At 54.2% G+C, this 16,892-nt stretch overlaps 1 protein-coding gene across 2 annotated transcripts in view; it reads left to right on the top strand.

Moving 5' to 3' along the window:
• The window catches only part of TRAPPC10 (trafficking protein particle complex subunit 10), a 78,067-nt gene that overhangs the window by 11,031 nt on the left and 50,144 nt on the right, over positions 1-16,892 (top strand). For both annotated transcript variants that reach the window (XM_059392466.1, XM_059392465.1), the window contains exons 2-3: positions 9,576-9,657; positions 14,201-14,336. In XM_059392466.1, coding sequence (XP_059248449.1) covers positions 9,576-9,657; positions 14,201-14,336 — 218 coding nt within the window. The remainder of the gene's footprint in view (positions 1-9,575; positions 9,658-14,200; positions 14,337-16,892) is intronic.

The following is a 16,892-nucleotide window of genomic DNA, read 5'->3' on the forward strand; positions in this document are numbered from 1 at the left end:
AGGCTCCCCGCTGAGCAGAGAGCCCGATGTGGGGCTTGATCCCAGGACCCTGGGATCATGACCTGAGCCAAAGGCAGAGGCTTTAACCCACTGAGCCACCCAGGTTCCCCCTTTTGTTTTTTTTTTTTTAAGTATCATTATGAATTTAAGGATTTAAACCCACCTGCTTTTTTTTTTTTTTAAGATTTTATTTATTTATTTGACAGACAGAGATCACAAGTAGGCAGAGCAGCAGGCAGAGAGAGAGAGAAGGAAGCAGGCTCCCTGCTGAACAGAGAGCCCGACGTGGGGCTCAATCCCAGGACCGTGAGATCATGACCTGAGCTGAAGGCAGAGGCTTAGCCCACTGCGCCACCCAGGTGCCCCAAGAATTCTTTTTCTTTTTTTAGAAGATTTTATTTATTTGACAGAGATCACAAGTAGACAGAGAGGCAGGCTTCCCACTGTGCAGAGAGCCCAATGCAGGGCTCCATCACAGGACCCTGGGATCATGACCTGGGCTGAAAGGCACAGGCTTTAACCCATGGAGCTACCCAGGCGCCCCCCGACCTGCTTTGTTTCAGTCGGTGGCCTGTGCGGTCCTTGCCAACCTGCCCGTGGTTCCGTCTTTGCTGTTTAGTCAGCCTCTGAGTTGTCAGAGTCTTTGTGAGTGTCTGCTGTTAACGTGTTCCAGACTCATTTCCAGCTTTGGCCCTGGAGTCTGCCCTTTCTCCAAGGAGCCCTGCTGCTTTTTAGTGAGGAAAGGTTTTCTAAGACCCTAGTCGATATGCTTGGGCTGCTGACGGCCGCTGAGTCTTTGTTTCAGGGCCAGAGCTGGGAGTGCAGAGGTGAGGCATGCCCTGACGTTCTCTGGGTCCTTGTGAGTCGATTTCAGGACTCGGTGGTTTTTTTTTTTCTTTAAAGATTTTATTTATTTATTGGACAGTGAGAGAGATCACAAGTAGGCAGAGAGGCAGGCAGAGAGAGAGGAAGGGAAGCAGGCTCCCTGCTGAGCAGAGAGCCCTATGCGGGACTCGATCCCAGGACCCTGAGATCATGACCTGAGCCGAAGGCAGGGGCTTAACCCACTGAGCCTCCCAGGCGCCCTCGGCGGTTTTTTTTTTTTTTTAAGATTTTTAAAAAAAATCTATTTATTTGACAGGCAGAGAGGCAGGCAGAGAGAGAGGGGGAAGCAGGCTCCCTGCCGAGCAGAGAGCCCAATGCGGGGCTTGATCCCAGGACCCCAAGATCATGACCCAACCAGAAGGCAGAGGCTTATTAACCCATGGAGCCACCCAGGCGCCCCAGGACTCGGCGGTTTTAATGAACCGCTAGACCTTCTGTGTTTTCTTTCTTCCCATTCTCCGGAGACTTGGGGGTGACAGGTAGAGCGCTATCAGACCAGAGCTGCCTCGCTGTCCCCCAGCGGGCTCTTCCCCCGTTTCTGATTATGCAGGCCGGTCTGGGAATAATCCTTTCTCACAAAGCCCTAGCGGCCGCTGCCTGTCCTGGAGCCCCTGATCCCACCTTGTATGGCCTCTGCCCCTTTGCCACCAGCAGTGACTCGTGAGCAGAGATTTCAGATGCTTCTAGTGTTCTCTGTAGTGCTTGGACATCTCACAGCAGGAGGCATGGGCCGCCGGCCAGCCTTGTTCTTTCTCTGGGGCTCTGCTGCCAGCCGTGGGCACATTTAACTCCCTTTGTTCTCTTTTTTTCCCCTGATATTTTTAGAGAAAGCTTTTTTAAAATTTAACTTTGTTTTGTAATCACATAAAATATTTACCTGCTCTCCCAACCGGATCTTCCAAGCAAGGTGTGGAGCGTAGATTTCTGTCCTTTCCACACTGACTCTGTCCTCACCTAAATATTCTCCTGCCGTTGAAAAAAAAATTCATACGCATTCGTACTTCCCTTCTTAGGAAGCAGGTCACAGACCAAGAAACAGTTCCCCTGCCTCCCTTTTTCTCTCAGCACTTCCTCGAGATCCTGCTCGTTGGACTTTGCAGCCGCGCAGAGCTCCATCCGTGGTGTGGATCATGGGTGTTCTGTGGTTGATGCTCCTCCGGTCCTGTCGGGAAACTGGATGGTTCTGTCTCTTGCTCTTTCAAATCACCCTGAATCAGACAGCCTCATGGTGCAGTCTGTTGGGATGGATTCCTTCAGGGATCGCTGGGGCCGTGGTAAACTCGTAATTTTGCTGAATATCGCTAAATTCCTCTTGGTAATGGTGAGCCTTTTGGAGGCGGCAGCCAGACCTCACTGAGAAAGTGGTCTTTGGGAACTCTGGGGAATGGGGGGGTTTCAGGAGCGGGTCTCTCCAGCCGTGGGCACAGCCCGGGGCAGGGCTGGGCCTGAAGCAGGCCCCTCTCTCCAGCTGGAAACGCTGTGATGCCAGCTGCTGCGGTCACCCTGTAGTTCTTTACGTAAAATCTGTGAACTGTTCAGGCTCCTCCTTCCCCGCACTCGGTTCAGATGCCTTCATCCAGACCTCCGGTTTGTCTCTGCTCCTTACGTTTGGGTCGTGTTTGGTCTCTAAGCTCCAGAGAACGGCCCGTTGGCCTCCCGGTTAGAAGCGTGGTGCTTGTGGCGTGTGCTCAGTTGTCTTTCCTGCTGGAAAGGACAAAGACTTCCGGGGCTGCATATCTGTCTCTCTGTGGGACCTCGTCTCTCTGTTCTCTGTGGATAAGCGTTGGCTCCCTTTCTGCAGACTCCTGCGGCGTGCAGTTCAGTTGTCACAGACATACTTTCTGCCTTTTCCCCTTTGATCACACCCCGGGGGTAGTCATTGGTACAGAGACCGCCTCCTGGGAGAGGGAGAAGCAGCGTGGGCGGGCGCCCGTGTGCACGGGCCTCAGTGAGGGTCGAGGGTCGAAGCTGGAAGCCGGGTGGAGTGGGCGTTACCGGATCGCCAGCAAGGAAATGGCAGGACGTTCTGATGCATGATCTGACATGGGCATTTGGGCAGGACGGCTGGCGGCAGGTAAAGGCCGTCCCCACTGTCCCCATCTTGTTGGCTGTAGGAATTCGCTTCCTTCCAACGTGGCCTCTGCAGCAGGAGGCTGGGAGGGCTCGCTTGTTTCGTGTCAGGCCTGTGCCTCGCCATGAAGGAAGGGCAGTGTGTGTGCGCAGAAGCGGGTCCGTTGCCCAGTCATTTCAGGGCACAGACTAAGCCTTGGCTTCTACTTCTAGAATCTGGGTGGCGTCTGATCTCGTGTGTTTTTTCTCCTGAACCCCACTCCCCACCTCTGAGCCCCAAATGTGAAGCCTTTGCTGTGCAGACAGCCTGGGAGGGCCACGACGATGCGTTTGGTGTCGGTTTTCCCCATGAGAGAGCTGCCGACGTGAGGCATTAATTTTCCCTCCTGTGCCAGTGTACGAGACGAGACGCACAGCGCATACGCCCTGCGCTCGGTTGACCGGGCTGACACAACTTCCCAGCTCGTGACCTTGGATGTCTGTATCCTTCATTTGCAAGTCTGTTCGGCTAGAAGCTGTTCGGCTAGAAGCTGTTCAGGAACAGTTCATTCATTCGGTGTGTGGTCTCTGGACAGGGACAGGCATCGTTAGGGCGAGTGTCCGTGCTCTCTTCAATTAACCCCCGTTTTCAAGCAGGAGCGCGCTGAGGAGCGCGCTGCTCCCTGGTGAACTCTAGCTTTCTTTGGTTAACGGCATGCTTAAAGAATGGCTCTTTCTGAACATTTTTCTATACAACAGAGGCCAGGTAAAGTACATGTTTCCTTTGACTTATTTGTTCAAAGGTAGAAACTCATAGGATCCCTTGCTGGGAAGGGCCTTGAAATTGGTCACCCGGTAGCCAGGCACTCCGTGGCCGTGCAGCTTCTGGAGTGCCTGCGAGGAGGTGCTCCGACGGGGGGACACTCAGTGCCCCAGTGTGGGTCTCGCACCTAGCACCTGCTTCCTGTTGAGCTACAGTCTGCCCCCCACCCCGTCTTTGCCACCCCGTAATGCGGGGCGGAGGGGACTCTGGAGTCCTGCAGGGCAGAACTGATGCTCTTGAATTAAGACGTTGTCCACGAGGTATTTGAAGACATCCGTTTTGCTAACAGGCTAAAATATAAAATAGCCTGGGTGCCTTCAGCCACTTGGGATAAAGTATGAGGTGTGTTTTATTGGAAAAGTTACTCTGTCCCTTTACTAAGATTATACTAAAGAATTTGAAGAAAAATTATGCTGTCTGAGGGTATCAACAAGTATTTAAAGACTTGATGTAAGTAAGATCTTTGACCCAAGGTAAATGTCCAAAGAAAAATACTATCTGGAAGATGTATGTACTGTGAGGAAGGCTGCCCATCAGTTGCAGATCGGCCGAACCTTTTGGTTTTCTCTGCCGCTTTCTAGTGGTCACAGTGTCCTGACCCTTTCCTATTTTCATGAGATTTCATAGCTTCGCGTGTTTAAGGGCTGGTAACTGGTCAGCTTTTGACAGAAATGTTGGCTGTTGACGGAAGGTCTTCTGGAACCTGTTCCTTCAGCCAACCAGCTTCGACAGAGCCTCTATACATGAATTACCAAATAATACAGAAATGTATTTGTCTTAGGGTTCTGGGGGTCAGAAGTCTGAAATGGGTCCATTGGGCTAAAATCAAGGGGTTGGCAGGGCTTATTCCTTCCAGAAGAGAAGCCCTCCCCTTGTCCTTTTCCAGCTTCTAGAGGTTCCCACATTCTTCGGTCATGGGCTTTCTTCCATCTTCAAAGCCAGCAGGGACCTGTTCAGTCCTTCTCGTGGTACCAACTCTTCGGTTCTGGCCTTCTGCCTCCCTCCTCCCCACGGAATAGCCTCCCCTCCGGGTACCTTGGCCCACCTGGATAATCCGGGATAATCTCTTTATTTAGGATCACCTGATTAGCAACCACGTCTGTCCTTGACCTTACGCCTCCCGGGTCTTGTAGTGTACCAATGTAGTGTTACGTTACGTTACAGGACTAGGACAGAGATTTCCAAATGCCCTTAACACATGTGTGGGGAAAAATAAAAATCGTGGGGGGTAATGATTGTACAAGCGTGAGAGTCCCGTGTCCTTCCCAGTTGAGAGTAACTTTTCAGTTCAGCCTTGTGTTTTCCCCGAGGCTTAATTTGTAGCTGTCGAGCACTCAAACCACATTTGGTAATTCAACTACTTTATTTGTAGACGGTTCAGTGCCAGACTCAATCTTAATGTCATAACTGCATCCTAAAATATTCTAAAAATCGTTGCATAAACATTATAGGAACATCAGCAACCAATTTACAGCTTTTTGAATGTAGGTACAGTTTTCTTTTGTGTTAGAATCCGTACCTTTTAGTTTAGACGTCCTGTGTCCCTGAAATGCAGAAAGTGAGCGCCCTGTCATCTTGTCCCTCGGATAGAGAGCCCCACGGGACAGTTTGGTTTGGGTGTGGACTTCCAGCAAGGGGGCAGGGGTGGAGGGAGGTTGCCTCTGCTCCTAGACGGGTCAGCTTCGTGTTGATTCTGGTCGGTTGCCATCTAGTGTTAGGAATTAAAAATGTGACTCTTTGTTTTGACACTAAGTAACCGTGACTTTGATGCAGAGATACAGTGGTGGAAGGTGAGGGTTTGCACTGTTCCTCAGGTCGAGGGAGACTCATGCAAAGGGCGCGACAGCTTGTGACCGGGGTGGGGGTCGGGGGTGGGCTGGACCTGCTGTTAAGCTTTGGTTAGACTCTCATCTCAGTGACAGCATCTTGGGCCAGGAAAGACTGTCCAGCCTGCAGGTTTCTATTTTTGCTATGATCGCCTTCTTTGAAGAGTTATTTCAAAAAGAGCTGTTTTCTTACAGTCTTACTGTTGGGGATCACAAACCCAAGAGAAGCGTCTGTATGTGTAGTTACCATATTTTCTCAAATGGACACATGTTAGTGTCTTTTCAGTGTTGATCCAAGTTACTGATTACTTTCTCTGTAATTGAGTTCCCAATTCTTTTTTTTTTTTTTAAAGATTTTCTTTATTTATTTGACAGACAGAGGTCACAAGTAGGCAGAGAGGCAGGCAGAGAGAGAGGAAGGGAAGCAGACTCCCCGCTGATCAGAGAGCCAGATGTGGGGCTCGATCCCAGGACCCCGGGATCATGACCTGGGCCGAAGGCAGAGGCCTTAACCCACTGAGCCACCCAGGTGCCCCCCAATTCTTTTTGTTATAATTTTTTTTTCATTTATTTATGTGACAGACAGATCACAAGTAGGCAGAGAGGCAGGCAGAGAGAGGGGGAAGCAGGCTCCCTGCTGAGCAGAGAGCCCGACGTGGGGCTCGATCCCAGGACCCTGAGATCATGACCTGAGCCGAAGGCAGCGGCTTAACCCACTGAGCCACCCAGGCGCCCGGCATGAAAAGTTTTAAATTGCACGATTATGCTGGTAAAAATCTCAGAATGCAGTAATAATCCGGAAGTACCAAAGGTCTGGCCAGAAAATCCTGCTGTGGCAGGAATAAGACAAAAACAGGTTCATATAATCAGAAACCAGGGGCTCTGGCTGCCTTTGTTGGGGGTGTCTGAGCTGGGCTCTTCTGGGCGGGGGCAGGTGCGGGTAGGTCTGGGCAACACCCTGAATGCTGGTGTCCCTCGGTTCCCAGCAGGGCGACTGTCCCAGTGTTTCCCTTCGCATTTGAGTGGCCCCCGTGCCTGTCCCTGCTTCTCCCTCTCCTGCCAGGGCACAGCCGCGTTCGGACGCTGGCCGGGGGCCGAGGATGACTGCGGTGGGCTGCACACCCCGGAGCTGCCCCCCAGATGTGTCCCCTCTAGAGATGAGGACGGGGGCATGTTAGACACATGCAGGGGTGAGATGTTCATGTTAGTAATTACGCTCTGGAGGACCCTCATTAACTATTTTGAGGAGTCCCCCTTCCTCATACACACAAAGAGGGATCTTAGTTGTTACAATAAATACTCTGACTTTAGTCTTTCACTAGGCCTCTTGAGGTGGAAAAATTAGCACAGGCGTTTTCTGCACACGGTTCTCTGAGGCTGGGCGCATCAGCCTAGAAAGCCGCCTTTTTGCTCTGAGTAGCTGCTTTCTGACAGCCGTCAGCTGGGCAGTTGCTCCGTCTTCTTCTAGTTCAGACCTCCGAGCTCTACGGCCTTGGCGCCGTCGTGATCGGGCGGTTGGGGCTTCTACCGCGTGTGTCTGGTTGGTTCTTCACCTGTCCCAGGAGCGGAGACGTCGCTGCTTTGGACGGTCGTGCCCGCGCTCTGCGGTCTCCTTCCTGCCCCGGCTCCCCGGAGCCCGTGTTCAGGGGCGTCTCGGGGTTGCCGGGGACGCCACACCAAGAGGAGACGCGGAGGATAATGACGGGTGTGTGGTCTGGACAGTGAGGGTCGTTCTTCGTTCTCAGTCAGTGGGTTAGAGAGATCTGACCTTCAGGTGTAGACCGGGGGCTGCCGTGTTCGTCCGCCGGGGCGCTGTGACGAGCCGCTGAGGGGCCCAGCCCGCGAGGCTGAAGCTAGCCAGCAGGAAGCTGGAGGTTCTCCAGTCCCAGCTCGAGGTGTCCGTAGCTGGGGCTTTCCCTCCTTACCCTGCAGACGGCGGTCTTCTCTGTGTCCTCCCGTGAGCTCACACCCCTAAAACCTCTTGTGTCTCCACATCGTCTCTTAGAATAGGGCACCGGTCAGATCGGATCAGAGCCCGAAGGCCCGAAAGACCTCATTTAATTCAGCCACCCCTTTACAGATATGATTTCCCGGTGCAGTCACATTCAGAGCCACCAAGGGTTAGGATTCTACATGGATTTGGGCGGGGGGGGGGGGCACGGCTCAGTGTATAAGGCCCTGAGGCTGAACGGTCCTATTTAAGTCCGCAGTTATTATGCTAGCTGACCTGTAATCTTTTCAGATTAAATTTAGGACACAAATTAAAGGTTTATGCCATGAGAGCGTGTCCGAAAAATTAACTTTATGGTCTCCATTTAGATGAGGTTTATCGTTCTGGTAGGTTTTGCGAGGGAGGTACGTGGAGCACATAGGAGGCGCTTTGGAGCCGTGTGTGCATGTGCGGGCCTTGGGGACGAGGACGAGGACCGGTGGACACAAGCGAAGCAGGAGAGGGCCTCATCCTGCTCCTTGGCAGAAGAGTAGACGCTTTTGTACATTAATCCCGGAACCTTTTAATTTTAAGGAGGCCATGGGAATGGCAATCCAAGGTAAGAAGTCTGAGGCTAATTGATTATTTTCTTATTTTAATGATTTCTAAGATGACTATCAAATAAAGGAATACGATGAAAAATGATACGTTAAAACATAAAAATTTGTTTTTATTCTAACAAAAAATGTAGTAAGAGTAGCCCAGACTACTTCGTGGCAGGCCCGGGGTTCAAGGTGGTTTACTTGGGTTCCCTCCTTCGACCTTCGCCACAGCCCACGGTGTTCTCACTTCCACTCCCCAGGCGGCCCGGGGAGGCTCAGGAGGGGTGGCCGTCCTCAGGCGCAGGCGCAGGCGCTCGGCTAGGCGATGGCGTGGCTCTGAGAAGACCCCGGCCAAGGGGCGCTCAGCGCTCATTTCCTGGCCGGCCCCCACCTCCGACGCTGGCTGCCCGGAAGCGCCGCTGCTCTCAGCAGTGACTTGATATCCTTATGTGCTGTGGGGGAGGTCTCTTTATGTATATGTGCATATACGTATGTGTATATATACATATGCATATATGTATGTGTACGTGTATATATATATATGTATATATACACACAGTCATGATAGCAAAATAAGCAGATGTGTTAATGGCCCACGTCAATTCCCAATGATTTCTTTAAGATCAATGCAAAAGCAATTTGGATAATGGCCTTGCTTCGAGTTTGACGATCCCGCAGTGTAAGAGTTGGACTGGTCTGTATTAAAAGGCTCTTCTTTAGCTTCAGTGTAGCGTGGTCGGAGCGCTGATGGACTCTGCCGTCTGGTAACGCTGAGATAAGAGCTGAGGTAAAACTCACCCCGACTCAGAGCGGGCGTCCGCCGTGAGCCAGGGCTGAGCTGCAGACACGCCGGCCTCTCAGACCTCGTCGTCCTGGCCTGTGCGACGGGGTGGCGCTTGCCTTCCTGCGCGGTTACCGTGAGGCCTGACTCAGGGAAGGCTCGCCAGGCGTCCCGTGTGTCGTGTGTGCACACAGTGTCCTGTGTCCATTTTAGCTCCTTCCAGCATCTGGATGCATCGTGAGTTTATTTTGGTGAAGAAGTTCACGTTCACTTCTCGGGGTTTCCTTTTCGGCCGGATGTTCATGGCTGTCCAGGAAGCAGTGGCCGTGGGTCACACGGTCAGGCTGCGGCTGGTGGATGGGCGCCAGCTCTCTCTCTCCTTAGCTTTGTGGCCTTGAGCGTGTGCTCTGTCTCCCAGCTTCGTTCCCTGACCCTCGTTGTCCTCAGGGAAAATTGTGCGCACCGCACGGAGGTGTCGCAGGTGAAGTTAGACTGTGCAGGCCGAGAGCTGGGTTTTCTTGAGACGAGTTATTTAGAGGTGTGCGACAATCTTACTTTGTGATGTCATTTACTAAATGTAAAATCGTCTCAAGTTACCAAGTCAGTAAATTCTAGAGCGCATTTTGCCCGTATTCACCTAAGAATGCCGTAACTGGATTTCTTTTTATTCCTGTTGTAGGTGCTGGAGACCAGAACTTATTCACCTCTGTTTATCCGACGCTTTCCCAGCAGCTTCCGAGAGAGCCGATGGAATGGAGAAGGTGGGGCCCGCTCCTTTTGTGGCATCATCTCTTCGTGGTTTTGTGGACATCTCGGCGCAAGTAACGGGGTGAAAGCTAGAGCCTGAGTTGTGAGGTGTCTTGTAAAGAAACCAAGCCGTCACATAGTCCGTGGGCCTCACTTGTGAGAAGTATGTTGCTTTTCTTACTGAAACATAAGGCGGTGGAAACAACACAGTTCTTTTGAGTTAAAGGCCCGCTTTTATAGGAACAACCTCTGACTCCTCATGGTGCATCAGAGTATCTTTTTTTTTTTTTTAAATTTTATTTAAATTCAGTTTAGTTAACACACAGTGTATTATTAGTTCCGGAGGTAGAGGTCAATGATTCATCAGTGGCATAGAACACCCAGTGCCTGTCCCCTCCCGTGCCCTCCTCAATGCCCGGCCCCGGTTACCCCATCCCCCACCCCCGCCCCTCCAGCAACGCTGGTTTGTCTCCTTGAGTTCAGAGTCTGTAGCAGAGGGTCTTAAAGGCACAGACTCCACTTTAGAGCAGAGCACATGGCCTTTACCTACAGTCTCAGCAAGGGCTCCCCTCCCTGGGCTCCTGGGCTCCTTTCTTAAGGGTGAGGAAGTACGTGGAAAAATGTTATTTGTAAATTAGGGGGACGCACCGGACCAGCCATCTTGTTCGTCCTTTTGCCTGTGATTGTTTGTCTCATGACTTGTTCGGAGAAGTAGTCCACATTGAATTATCCTATTGGAAAACTTATTTCTGCTAAGATGAGCTGTTATTTCTAGAAACTGTTTGGAGTTTGACTTCTTAGTAGGGGGGAGTCCGATTTTAGTCGAGGTGCGTGCGCGTCTCCGGTGGTTAGTCCTGCTCGTGCCCGTTCTTGCTGCATTGTCCTCTGCCCGCCGGGTGCAGCCCGCCACCACGGAGGACCGCTGTGGCTTCCTGGGGTCCGGAGGTGGGAGCCGGTCTCGTGTTTGTGTCCGGTGGCATGGCAGGAGGCGTGCGGGTGATTCCTGAATTGCGTGTATGGAGCAGACAGCACGTAAGAGAACCGTTTGGCATCTGAGGTGGCCGTGCTGTCCGTGAGAGACGACAGCCCCACGGAGGAGTCCGTGTCCAGGGAGACGGAGGGGTCTGGAGAGGTTTCCGATACGCGGTCTTTAACCCTTCAGAGAGACGAGCGAAGAGTGTGTCCATGAAACAAGACGAGGGCCCGTAGGAGACAAGCAGAGGCTGTGGATCTCGTGTGTGGTCGCCTTCCTGCACCGCCCGAGCCAGAGGACGGGTTGATGAGGCGGGAGGGCGACGCGGTGGAGGCTGGACATCTTCCCTGGAGAGGGACGAGAGACGGAGGCCTTGGGAGAGGCGGCTGAGCCCATGCACCCCGCATCCGCGAAGGCGGCTCCTGGAGACGCAGGCGACAGCGCCAGGAGGGACAGATCTCGCAGGGCCACCTCTGCACCGGCCTGTGGCTCTGGCTATGGACGGACGAGCTTCAGCCCCATGGATTCAAGGCTCTGCAGGCAGTGGGGAGAAGCACTGTTCTGACGGCGGCCCGTCTGGATTGGAGCAGGTGCAACCAGGCGGCAGAGAGCTGCGCCTCCCTGGTGCTCCCCCGGCGGGGCGGTTGAGAACTCATCGTGGCACAGACCGGACGCCGTCCTGGAGGAGACCGGCCCCGCGGTGCCTTCCTGGTTGGAGCAGGAGGCCCTCTGAGGGACGCCAGCCAGAGGGAGGACTCTGTGGTTGTCGGAGAGCCGGGGGTGGGGGGTGTGACACGGGGAGCGGCGAGTCCGGGAGCTGAGAATGTGGGAGGACCAATAGCACATCAGAAAACTGTCACCAGAGCGTGTGCCGGGCTCCAGACCCTGGTGCTGCTGCATTTAGTAGGCGGGCCACGGAGCCGGGCGGCCGGGGCGTGGGCAAGTGACGGGTGGGCAGTGCTGAGCCTGCCGATTCCATCACGGATGCTTGGACATGGTGTCTGACAGGACGGCGTCTGGGGAGGTACCATGGGCTGAGTTGTGGCCACTAGAGCATGTGTCGGTCAGCGGGCTGCGTGTGAGTTCATTCGGAACGAGGACCCCGTGAGGCCATCCCAGAGTAGTGGGGGCCCTGAGTCCGATGACAGGTGTCCCGGGAAGACACAGCCACTTGCCGAGGAGCAGTCGCCTGGACATGACTGCAGAGAGGGCGTGAGGGGCCCCAAGCAGAGACGGCCCGGGGTGCCGGAGGTAGGAGGGATAAGGAGTGAGTTCTCCCGCCGGCTCTCAGGGGGGCCAACGCTGCCAGCGCCTTGATTTACTGTTTCTGGCCTCCCGAGCAGTGAGAGAATTGATGTTTCTTCTTTCCTTTTTTTTTTTTTTTAAGGTTTTATTTTATTTATTTATTTATTTATTTATTTGACAGAGATCACAAGTAGGCAGAGAGAGAGGAGGAAGCAGGCTCCCCGCCGAGCAGAGAGCCCGAGCAGAGAGACCCTGGGATCATGACCCAAGCTGAAGGCAGAGGCTTGACCCACTGAGCCACCCGGGCGCCCCAGTTAATATTGTTTTAAGCCTTTGGTTTGTGGTAACTTGTCAGCGTAGCTCTAGGAAAACTGGTACGGGAGGGACCAGAGGCGACTGGGGTAGGCAGCTGGGTGCGTATGAGAGCGAGCGGGAGGGAGAACGGCCTTTTGACGCTGTTTGACGTGTTACAGCAGGTGCCCGTGGCTGTGGTCCGAATGTGCGGGTCGTTGAGTAGACCCCGGACCTGCGCTCGAAGCCGAGATTGTCCTCAGTGCGGCGAACGGCTGTGCGGAGGAGAGCACGTCGGGGAGTGAGAAGACGGAGCTGCGGAGCCCTGCCCCCTTGCGCAGGGGAGGGGGGCCCAGAGCTGCGGACGGGGGCGCAGCCGGAAGTTTCAGAGCGGAGGATGGGGAACGGGCCGTGGGCAGGATCCGAGCAACGACGGTCAGGGTTTTCCCAGAGGTGAATCGGGCTTGCTGGCGCCCATGGAAAGTCCCGTGGACTGAAAGCAAAACACAGCAAACCAGAGGCCATGTCAGGAAAATAAAAGGAAAGCAGATCTGCGGTCCCGACAACGTGGAAAATGCAGCTGCAGAGCCGGCCCTTCTCAACGCACTGATGGCAAACCCCTTCCAGCCTCGAGCTGTGCGCTGCCGCACCGCGCGGGCCGAAGGGAGCGCCGAGTCCGCCCCCTCCCTGCCTGTGGGCCTGGGGCCCTGCGGAGGCTGGGCTGACGGCTTTGTCTGTCGGGGGCCTGGGAGCCATGGCGGCCCTGGGGTGTGTGACTTTTGGCCGCTCGGAGCTTCCCTTGTGTCTCCGGAGGGGTGTTCTCACGCTGCGCTCGGTGCCTGCCGTGACCGGCAGGTGGCTGCGAAGTCCAGTGCGGTCACAAGCCTCCCTGCCCTGAGATAGTGAAAGGACCAGCGCCCAGGAAGGAAGATGCTCCCAGAATTCAGAGGAAGGAAGCGGCTGCCGGCAAACAAGCCGTAAAGATATTCCGCTAAACTTAAGCTGTCAGTCCTTTCAAAAATTAAGTCCGACATTTTAGATGTGGGGAAGAAAGCAGAGGAGGTGTACTTGTCTGGTTCAGGGCCAGGGTAGACGCTTCCTCTGGGCTTTCAAAGAAACATTTAAGTCGATGCATGTTAAAAATAAAAATGGAACCCACAGCAGAATGGAAATAGACGGCGAAACTTTCAAACCAGCAGAGAAAAAGGATGGAAAAAGCAGACTTGATTAGTCTCACAAAGGACGGGGAAGGAGCTGAAAATAGAAAGTACGCAGGTTCAAGCATCAGCGGGATCGTGTTAAATATGGCTAGTTTCAGTGTGTTAGACCCACTAGGTCGGACGGAAAAATTTCTAGAATCTGGCTTAGAGATGTGCCAGAGACACAGTTACTGGAAGTGGAGGATACAAGTGTGGAGGAAGGACTCATGGAGGCGAACGTCCGCTTTAGAAGATGCTGAAATAGCCGTGCCGTGGATCAGAGCTCAGCCGCCGGGGGCGCTCTCTGTGTCCCTCCCTTGGGGGGCCGGGGGTGGCGCGGAGGCTGAGGGCAGCGGGCTCTCTCCATGTTCCTCCCGTAGGAGGTGGCGGGCGGCTCTGTTTTGGGTCATAAAGGTGATCGTAAAAGGATTTGTGTGGTTTAAAGCTTTCGTGTCTTCAAACTGCGCTTTTGACATTTGGGAACCATTTTATTTTTTATGGTGACGTAGAGATTCAGTAATAGAGATATTACTCTGAGTAATACCATTGTTCTCAGCCGTCTGTGTGGCCGCACGTGGCCCTGGTTCAGCAGGATATTGCTGTCACGTGTCACTGAGTAACGCGGAAGTCTCGATGGGGACGGAGCTTTGACACGTAACTACGCGCCATGCTCAGAGAATGTCCGAATCCTTTCGGACAGAGTATTCTGATCATAACTCAGGATCAATACTGTATCCGTACTTTTGCATTTGTGGATCTGATTCAATTATTGTTGGGCTCCCCCCCCCTTTCTTTCTGCTGACCCTCTGTAGTCATTTTTCTTAGTGACGTTTTAAAAATTGTTCGTAGGTCCTATGGCCGGGCTCCAAAGATGATTCACCTAGAATCTAACTTTGTTCAGTTCAAAGAGGAGCTGCTGCCCAAAGAAGGAAACAAAGCCCTGCTCACCTTCCCGTTCCTTCACATTTACTGGACGGAGTGCTGCGTAAGTATGCGCAGGGCGAGGGAAGGACCGGAAGCGTCTTGGAACAGGGCTGCGGGTCCCCAGTCTAGCTTTTTGTTCAGGCAACTCTGATGTTCCAGATTGACCCTTTGATGGTCTCTGCTTGGTGCCTCTTTTCCCCCTTCCTCCATCACATGCCCAGTGGCTTTGTTACTCCACGCTTCTGCTCTGGGCCTGTGTGGCGCCTTTTGGGTAGCCACCGGGTACAACTCCCCTGCTGTGTCGCGCGTTCCTGGGACCTCCCTGCCACCTCCTGGCCTCTCGGGATTGTTAGTGTTTCCTCTCAGTTGGTTTCCGAACCCCGGCTGTTCACTGTCGTGGTGGCTGCTCGACTTCATTCTCCCCGTGGGTCTCTGCTGGTTCTTGGGCTTTCTGAGGCCAGGGACCGCCCTGCTTCCTTGCTGTGGTGCCCCCAGAGCAGGCCCTCCATGGCCACACATCCAGGGACCTTACTTGTACTGTGTTGTCGCGTGTTTATGAACCCAAACAGAGGCTTGTCACTCTTGACAGAGTTCTGTTGTGCGTTGAGAGACGGTACTGGGGTCATTCCTTCCTGTTGTAGCAGTGCCCGGCGTACACAGATCATTGTGTGTCATGATCCACCCCGGAATCTGAGTGTGCAGAAACAGTGTGGCGTGATGTAGAGAAAGAACTGGAAGCTTACTCCTGGACCTTTTTGCCTTCGTGGATTTTGCTTTGTACCTTTCCCAGTCGTGTCTGCCACGCGTGGTGGGCTCACACCCGCAGCGTGGCCACACATGGGGCACGTTGTCTGCCAGGGAGCTCGGCGGAGGTCAGCACCCAGGGCTTCTGTCGGGGTTCAGGCACGTGGACACCCTCTGCCTGGCTCGTATCAAAACTCTAGACTCCTGGAGGGAGAGCAGGCGTTCGGCAGAAGCCGTAGTGTTTATGCAAAGAGCTGGTGCCCAGTGAGGGTCTCTTGTCACGTGATGGCGAGAACCCTGCCACTATCCATGTTCCCAGGCCTCAGGCAGGGGCCCACCCCGTGACCAGGCCCAGGCACAGCCGTCCTAGGCCTGCGGTGCTAACGGCTTCTGTCTGTGGCCGGGATGTCAGGTTTGGTGTGTGGCCGAGCTTTCTCTGGGCTATGGGCACTGTTTCCCCTTGCATCTGACAAGCCATCTTGGTGGGCCACGGTAACACCTGGGGTTAACCTGCTCCTGGTCCAGCTTTCCCGCATAGATGGAGCAGCAGCGGTGAGTGTCCTGGGCCAGTCTTGAGAGGGCAGCAGCCAGCTCCCCAACACCGCTCCGCGGGGTTCTCCTCTGGGAAGGAGCTTGCGTGGTTTTCTGTGCCTTTTAACGCTTTGCCGTCTGTTGTCCTTACTGTGATCTCAGCGTGTCCCAGATTCAGAGTGAGAGTCACTTCAGACCGGCCCTTGGGTCCTTTTCAGGGACTTCTCTAACTCAGGCACTGCAGGATATCCTGGGCTCTCGCGCCTGTGCCGCCCTCGTCCTGGAGTCGCCTCCTCTTCCCAGAGCCGCCACCCTAGCGCTTCGGGCTGTAGGAGCCGCCCGCCCTTCCGGAGCCGCGCTGAGGCCGTGTGTCTCGGGGACCGGGGCTTGATCCTGTGCCTCTGATCGGAGTGTCAGTCCCCCAGGCTCTGTGCTGTGCGCAGTCCCGGTCCGGGCTGGCCTTGGCCCTGGCTTCGGACGGCGTCACCGCGGCTGTTTCCTGCTCAGTCCCCAACCTGCACATCTGTGGTCTGTGTCGCGGCTCTTGCTCTGCGGCCAGGAGAGAGTTGCGAAGGCTGCGGGGCGAACGGTCCGCAGCCCTGTCTGGAGGCCAGGCCACCCTCGGCCCCAGGCTTTTCATGGTTTTCCCCTGGCTCCTGCTCGGGTCCTTCCCCATGCGAATGTCAGTAGCAAGTTCCTGAGCTCCAGACGGAATTTTCCAGGCTTTTGGTAGGGACCACATTGAGCTTATGAATTCTCATGCACAGAGACGATGTCTTGCTGGTGTGGAGACGTTCGGACCCCGAGCGAGGGAGGCCTGTCTCTCTGTGCACGTCTGTGTCTTTCTGGAGTGTTTTAGGGGTGCGCGTCCTCATGGCAGAGTTTACGTGTTTCTGCTTAAGTTTATTTCTCTGCGCTGTCCTACTTTAGTCACTCGTGTCCGCGTGGGGCTCTCTCTCATCTTCTCTTCTGCTTGGCTCTTGTGTGTGTGTGAAGGCTGTGGGTTTCTTTCGTGTCAGCCTTGCACGTTCTCTGCTCGAGTTCGTGTTATCGCTGGTTCTCTCTGCCCCAGGGTCTAGGGCTTCGCTGCGTTTCCCGTCATGTCAGCTCTTCTTTCTCTGTTCTGGGCATCCGGTCGTCTGCTCTGTTTGAACCGTGGTTAAACAGCGCTGGAAATGGTGGGCTTCGTTGCCTTGTGCTGACCTCTGTGGGGGCGCCCGCGGGGTGTGCCCGGCGGAGGGGTACGTGCACGAGCTTGGGAGGGGGCCCAGCCCCTCCTGTTTCCTCAAGGATCTTTGTTAGGAGTACATTCTAGAATTTTGTTGGAAAGGCTTTTTCAGAC

Source organism: Mustela nigripes, chromosome 2 (genome assembly GCF_022355385.1).
Source record: "Mustela nigripes isolate SB6536 chromosome 2, MUSNIG.SB6536, whole genome shotgun sequence".
In the NCBI taxonomy this organism is placed as follows: domain Eukaryota; kingdom Metazoa; phylum Chordata; class Mammalia; order Carnivora; family Mustelidae; genus Mustela; species Mustela nigripes.